Source organism: Clytia hemisphaerica, unplaced genomic scaffold (assembly GCF_902728285.1).
Source record: "Clytia hemisphaerica strain Z4C2 unplaced genomic scaffold, Clytia hemisphaerica genome assembly, whole genome shotgun sequence".
Classification (NCBI taxonomy): Eukaryota; Metazoa; Cnidaria; class Hydrozoa; order Leptothecata; family Clytiidae; genus Clytia; species Clytia hemisphaerica.
In genome coordinates, this window is record NW_027103498.1 from 349,387 (window position 1) to 357,147 (window position 7,761).

Consider the following 7,761-nt stretch of genomic DNA (forward strand, 5'->3'; position numbering starts at 1 on the left):
ATACCACTTCTCTAAAATAGGGTGGTGATATGCAAAAGAACCTCATATATGTCTGAAATTTTATACCGCCTCCTCCCTGAATCAGCAATAATTGTTGGATAGAAGTCTCAAGGATACCAAAGTTTATCATGTTTATCATTCAGTTAATTTTTTTCCAAAATTTCAGCTTTCAGCTAATTTTCATAAACTGGGTTCTAATAAAAGTAATTGTGTAGAGTCTGTAGAGAGTGGTCTGCTAAATCCGATAGTTTCGGAACAGGGAAGAAATGAAATATAAGGCGGGTACAATGCTTTCAATTAATTGGGGGCTTTACCATGATCGGTCCACTACTTTGAGCCACTTTTTTGTCTCATATTAGTTATCATCTAATGTCTCTCTTGCCGAACAAGGATCTCAGACTCGTTTACAACTTTACACCCCTTCTCATAGACCCGGTGGGATTTTTCAAGCCAATGGGGGTAAAAATCATGGACTGAAACACGATGTTGAACACTGAAACATATGTTTTTTTATGGCTGGGGAGTTTTAATTCTATTGTTTTCAAACCAGAAAATCCGATGGGGATGGAAAAATAGCACAATCTTTTTGCAGTGAGAATTTGTTTACTTGATTTTATTCAGCGGGGACAAAAATTCAGTTAAATTTTCCACTGGGACAATATTTTTGATTAGATTTTAAGGTTTTCATCTGGCTAAATCAAAGTAGAGCTTCTAAATAGTAGGAAGGAATTTGTAAAATCGCTCGATTTTTTAAGGCTTGGGGACACGAGAAGTGCTCTATCCCACCAACACAAGAAAAAAGTGTGTCCCATGGGACATTTTTTGGTTTTGTCCCTGGGACAAAAGTGAGATTTCACTTTTATTGGTAGAAAGAAAAATGGGGTGGAGACACAAGAAAGCGTTTCAGGTTGGTAGGATGAAGCATGTTGCGTTGCACGAACACGAAAAAAAACTTCTCGTGTCCCCAAGCACTTATTATACATTTTTTGAAAGCTAAGGGGTAGGGGAATCAAAATAACTTGGGTTGCCAATTTTTTTTCGGACACTTTAGTGTGATTTTCGGACAAATATGACAGTCTCAAGCAAAAATCATAGGGTCAAAAATTAATGAAGATTTTAGCGTAAGAAAACGGAGACCTGTTGTATATTTTTGGAAAGCTCTCAAAAAATTGAGATTAGACTAGAGATATGTATTGTGAGATTCAAAGCGCGAAAACTGGAAAAACAGCTGTTTTTGGCTGAAAAACACTATTTTTAAAGAGTTTATGTATGAACAAGTCTGACTTTGACTAAAAAAATCGAGCGACCTCAAAAAAAACATTTGAATCACAAAAAGATTTCATTCTTTTCATATACTTTTCTCATGAGAATACTTAGATTTAACTGGGTAATTACTGGACGTTTCAAAATTACAAGGCGACTTCAAAAACATGTTTCGAAGGCGGTAATAAAAGAGTACAATAATAATTAATCATTTAAATCACTCGGGAGATAAAAGATTATTTTTCACCAAAGTTTGCTTTTGTTAAAGTCCATTCACGTGCTATTAAACCATAGTAAAATCGAATAAAATTTACCATTAGATTTTAATATTTTCTCCACGTACTCCCTCAAGTCGCCGTCCTAGTTGCTTAAGGTCCCTATTGAATGAGGACGGCGTCACAGCTTGTCAAAATTACAAGGCGACTTCAAAAACATGTTTCGAAGGCGGTAATAAAAGAGTACAATAATAATTAATCATTTAAATCACTCGGGAGATAAAAGATTATTTTTCACCAAAGTTTGCTTTTGTTAAAGTCCATTCACGTGCTATTAAACCATAGTAAAATCGAATAAAATTTACCATTAGATTTTAATATTTTCTCCACGTACTCCCTCAAGTCGCCGTCCTAGTTGCTTAAGGTCCCTATTGAATGAGGACGGCGTCACAGCTTGTTAATTTCTCAATCTGAAATACTAACTGCCGACTCCTGGACGGACCCGATCAGGATCAGGATCAGCATCTCTAGAAAAAATATCATTAAAGACTTCCGATCCAATTGATATTTAGCCCTTTGCTGTATACCATTCTTAATGGCAATGACGAATGAGACAGGGGTATGGTATATCTTTCAAACAAACTTAGATATCGATCTGCTCATAGTTAAAAGGCGGTCCTTACCTTAATTTCACCATTACAAAAAAGCTAGTAACAGTCATACACGGTGTTTAAAAGAGCCCGATAAATAATACAAATTCTCCCAATCGTCTGGCTGCCTGTGGTTAATCAGTATTGTAAAAGATAATCAGCGATAAAAACGAAATTGGACGGAATATAGGCTGCGTTTAGACCAACTGGCATTTGTAATTTGGCATTTGCTCGTGAGGGATTCGATTTTAATAGCTTTTCCATTGTATTTTCTGCCATGGCATTTAAGGAATCGTCTTTTTAGAGTCATTACTGAAAAGGTGATTCCCTCAAGTTCAACTTTGACAGATCAAACAATGAAAAGCATGGAATTTCTCAAAAACTGCACTCATTAAGACTGAAACTTTTTGCCGTAGGGCTAGGCTATGGCAAATCTTGCAAATGTTACAATCTATAGAAAGAACTGAATAAAAAACGTCAAATACTTTAAAAATCAAAAATATCACTTTTTCTCTCTGTTTTGGTTCCTTTGTTTGATTCGAAATGCCAGAAAAGGGGATTCCTTTGCTCAAAATGGCATTTCAAATGCCAACGAAATGCCAACACGCTGGCATCATTAGGCATTTGACAAACCGAACAATTGCGCGGAACAATAGAATTCAAAAGAATACTGCAAGCAATTACAAATGCCAGGCTGGTCTAAACGCAGCCATAGTCTTGTTAAATTTTCAAAACGCTGCTTTTCTTAAAACGACCTCGTTAGCTGGGGATGAGTTGGAGTCTTTGTAAGTTACTTCACTAAATTGGTAATTTGATATACATAATAGAAATTACGCGTTCTTTAGAAAAAGTAACAAAATTGTTTTGTTACAGGTTAACGACCAACCAAATCAAGAAAGTGCTTGTAAAAAAAAGCGCTGGAGAGGTTATCCATAAAAAAATAAGATTATGCAGGGACTTCATTTTTCAGGGACACCTAAATGCGAATTTGAATTCGATTGGTTGAGCCTTTAAATAATTTGTTCCCACCAAATGTTCGAAATCTAGAAAGCAGTCTCTGAACGCGTCAATAGTGAAGTGAATACAAGTAATGTCAGAGGGAGCTAAATCATATTAAATAACTATGTAATAAGTGCCGTTAAAATATCCTAATAAATACTTTGTTTCCTATCCAGGTATATGATGCTAACAAAAACAAAAATTCTATTTTTTTTTTCTACAAAACTATTGACAAGAAGGAGTGGAAATCGTTTTCGATGTAATCTCGTCTCATAACCAGTCTTTTAAACATCCATGAAAATGTCAAACCCCATGTTTGTCCCTTATTTTCACCTTAACCATTCATCACTTGATCAACGAATTGCTCAATATTAATCATTCCATTTTTATCTTCCAATCCTTGACATAATAAGTCCATTTGAGCAGGCGTCATGGCTTCACCCAATGACGTCATAACATGATGTAATTCACCAGCCGAAATGGTACCATTTTGTTCGCGATCGAACACACGAAAACATTCCAAAAAGTCTGTTTTATTTTTCTTGTTTCGATCGTTTCCGCCGCGCGATGCAAGTGATTGATATATCGGTAAAAATTCTTCGAAGCTGATTCTTCTGGAGCCTGCAGAATCTAACTCTTTGACGATTTTTTGGACATCACTTTCTGTTGGGTTTAAACCAAGACCACGAAGAGCTTCTCCCAAAAGACTGATTTCAATTTTGGCGTCGCCACAAGTATCGTAAAGGCCAAATGATTCTTCCAAGATGTCTCGTTCTCTTTGTGTCATGGAATCCATCTTGTTCAATTTTATAATTTGAAAACTTTCGCCTATTTTAAAATAAAAAGCGAGAAAAGTTATCAAATCTTCTCCTGCAATCAAAACATATCAAAACAGAAAGTAAAATGTAAAATCATCAAATATAAAACGAATTTTATAACAGAAGAGAAAAGCATACATAAATCTCTATGATGATATTTTCTTCAAATATAAGAACTGTTCACATTTAACCTTCAAAACACAGAACACAGGCAGATGTTTTGTAAAGTTATTACGTTTCTCTATACCTGTGTCGATTCAGTGTTGAAAAATACTTCATTGAATAATAAATGGCTTTACATACAACTCTCAAAACGTTAAAAGGTCTCTCGCGAGAATTCAATATAAAAAAAATCAATAGAACATTCAACAGCTTCAAAAGATTATACATCGGATCAGGAGGAAATCTTTGATTAAAACTACCCCTTTTGAAAAAGCTTGTATTGTCTATCGTTATTATAAGATGATTTGAAGGTACATCATCAACTTTTGATTTTAAAAGAATTTCTTATATGACGAAAAAAATGTTAATTAAAATGTAGAAATTAAAGCTATGAGAGAAATAGAAAAGCAATTCCAATTTATAATGCAATATAATTATTCCCAATTATTGCTTATTATAAACTTTGATCATTTTACTCTCTACTACATTGTCAATCAAGATGTCTTGATTGGCCTTTTGTTACACACAAGAATGTTGAACAGTTAAAAACTATATAGCGAAAAACGTGAAAAATCCAAGTTTCAATCACATTTCAATCAAAACGCCCTTTCGTCGTTCACCATTTTGAAATTTTCATTTTCATTTTTTCTTCTTCATTTAAATCAAGGCATTTAACAGTGGTAGTTCTATAGAAGAGGAAAGATCTCGGATGGTATAAACGGAACATTTTTCGTAAATAAATAAAAAAGTATATCCCTAAGATTCTAAGCAAAGAAATCAATACAAAACTACTTACCCTCTCTTCTCTGAATTTTCTTTCAAAACTTCTTCACTTTGGTGGAGAATTTATGAAAACAAACGCTCGGCGCCGTAAAATTATTCACGATCGAATGCAAAATGGTAGACAAAGGAGCGCAGATTATTTTTGATGTTGTTGAGTTTTTTCTTTTTTTACTGCAGAGGGCTGTTTAACTCCAACTTTTCAGGTAAATTGACAGGTATAGTTTATTATCTTATCTCTACTTGTCTACTGTAGCTTCCTGTAATGTTGATATACCTTGTTTAATTCCGTCACAGCAACAACTATCTGGTCTGCAAAGTAGTGACCAGACGGTGTGTCAATCGAACAACTTTGAACAAAAATCGCAATCGAACCAATCGAACGTAATCGAACGTGATCGAATAATTGCGAGTAAGGTTAGATTGGTTCGATTGATAGTTGACTATGTTCGATTGGTTTGATTGATTGTCAATTACATTGGATGGAATAATCTTCGATTTCATTCGATTACGATTATGTTCGATGAGTTTGATTGCGATTAAATTAAATTGGATCACTCTGTTAGAGTAGAGCTCTTTAGTGTGGGCGGCCGAGTGCTTGAAGTTGAAGTACCATACCAAAGCGAATAAAATCTAATACAATTGAATCAATCAAACGTAAATGGAATACAATCGAACGTAATCGAATACAATCGAACGTAATTGAATACAATCGAACGTAATCGAAGCAATCGAACAGCAAATCCTGGGTAATATTCGATTGCGATTCAATTGCGTTCGACAATCGAATTGCAATTATTCGATTGCGTTCAAATTGATTCGGCATTTGATTCGTTCGATTGTCGATTCGTTCGATTGACACCGTCTGGATATGAGTTAGTGCGGTGCGTGAATTTTTTAAATAGCTAATATTCACAAGGTTTTATCTACTAGCCGTAATGTATAAGGGTTGCAAAGCAATCCAGACTCCACCTCAATTCGCAAGTTGCTAGCAAAACTAGCCGTAGTGTATAAGGGTTGCGAAGCAATCGAGACTCTCCACCACCTCAATTCTAGCAACTCGAGAAGATTTTTCAAATTTTGATTTTTTTTTCAAAACCTATCCTATCTTGTAGAGCTTTGCAAAAGAAAGAAAACTGAGGGGTCATAGGCCTCCAGAAGATAAGTGGTTGTAAAGATATTCAAATTTTAGTGCCGAAAATTTGACTAAAAACAGTTAGGGAAACCATCCATCAGGATCCTGCCATTCTATAAGCCAGCAAAAACTAAATGACACTTGTAAACTTAAGTTTCTTATCATTTTCCACCAAAAACAACCAAAAACATTGCTACTTCCCAAAGCCGGAGACCAAAACAAATTAAAATCTTCCAAGATTATGGCACCTTTTTGGATCTATTGTTAAGGCCATCTAAAAGGTTGGCAGACGATATCATCCACCAGGATGCAAGTGAAATTTTTCAATCTGCGGACCTAGACGGGGGTTCGGTTATTATCAGTTAGGGTTAGGGTTGGAGCTCGAGAGTCACAATATAAGGCCGAAGGCCTTCTTAGGGGCATCCGTACCCTGTGACCTAACTTAGGATCCCGTAGGGATCCTTGTAGGGGCACTGGTAGGGTTGGGAGCTTTCTTAATAAAGGTCTGTAAATTACACGCTATAAGTATTTGTGAGTGACAACTTTCTGCCGTGTCTCGTTGACGCAAGCGGTTAAGCATTGGGTTTGTAAACCAAGGTTGCTTGCATTTGGTGGTTCGAGCCGGGGTCGGAGACCAATATCACCGGTACGGTCAAATTTCAGAAAAATACTTAGAAAACAGTTAGAAACACTAGAGAAAGTCAGAAAATCAGGATAAAAGATAGGAAAGTAGAAAATAGGGGGAAAATAAGAGAGGATGCATCCTGGTGGATGGTATCGTTTGCCAACCCATCTAAAATGGTGGAAAGAGTGTGGTAACGCTAAAACGCCCAATATGCCAACTGCCAACAGAAAGCGAGCTAGTTCCCGCGCGAGTTACGTTGTGCACTCCATCGCAGCACTCAACGAAGTGTGTTTGAATGAATATCATTAATAGACCTTTTCGCCTTTCCATCCGCCATATTGAATTGTATGCAAAAATTATGGTGGCCGAATTGCCATGGTGAAATTCCCTTAGAAAGTATGCAAAACATATGCAAAAAGAAAGTATTAATATAAAACTTACATGCATAATTAGCATTATATTAAAGTGTAATCTTGTAGAAGAAAGATTAAATTTGCTTCTTTTGAAAACTAGAAATAATCAAATTCGCCCACTTCTTAGAACAAGCACTTCAAAAAACCATAACATTAGACATGAACTCAAGCTGAAAAATCACCCACAAAGGTACAAAAATAATCCTTATTCGGCTGACAGTAAATTATTCTCCTGGGAATAGAACCGCCAAACGATCAAATCAAAACATCAATCTGAAGTTTAGTTACACTTATAAAAGAGCACTCCTCCTGCACGCGCGACTTGCAAGAAACTTCTCATTTATTTATTGACCTTATTTGATACTTGATAATTACTTTTAAAAGTCAAGGAATGATGAAGATCCTTTCTGTCACCTTTCAAACTATTTTTTTCCATTCAACAGCAAAATAAACATTTAAAACTGAAGAACCACTGTTTAGATGCGTGCCCGCGCGGCAATTTGATCAACTTCAGATTCTAAGTTCGTTTTTCGGCTTCCGGTAATTTTTTGCTCTTCACTGCTAGGGTTCACCATTTTAAAATGGCATTTTTCGCAGTCCTAGCTACCAAACCGAGAAAGTTTTTGTGGCCTAAGCCAAACCCTTCAAGGTCATTTTGACAAAATCATCGGTTTCAAGACGTGATTTATGTAGTAAATTTT

General features: G+C 35.8%; 1 protein-coding gene across 2 annotated transcripts; it reads right to left on the reverse strand.

Annotated features, from left to right (window-relative positions):
• Window positions 1-3,241: 3,241 nt before the first annotated feature.
• Window positions 3,242-4,999, reverse strand: LOC136798782 (myosin-2 essential light chain-like). Of its 2 annotated transcripts, none has more exons than XM_067055450.1 (2): window positions 4,904-4,999; window positions 3,242-3,955 (listed from the first exon to the last, which is right to left on the reverse strand). In XM_067055450.1, exon 2 carries the CDS (start codon window positions 3,921-3,923, stop codon window positions 3,462-3,464), a length of 462 nt encoding a protein of 153 aa, XP_066911551.1. In that variant the 5' UTR covers window positions 3,924-3,955; window positions 4,904-4,999; the 3' UTR covers window positions 3,242-3,461. The 2 variants fall into 2 exon arrangements, with proteins under 2 accessions (XP_066911551.1, XP_066911552.1); XM_067055451.1 differs by lacking the exon at window positions 4,904-4,999 and adding an exon at window positions 4,193-4,269.
• Window positions 5,000-7,761: the final 2,762 nt, after the last annotated feature.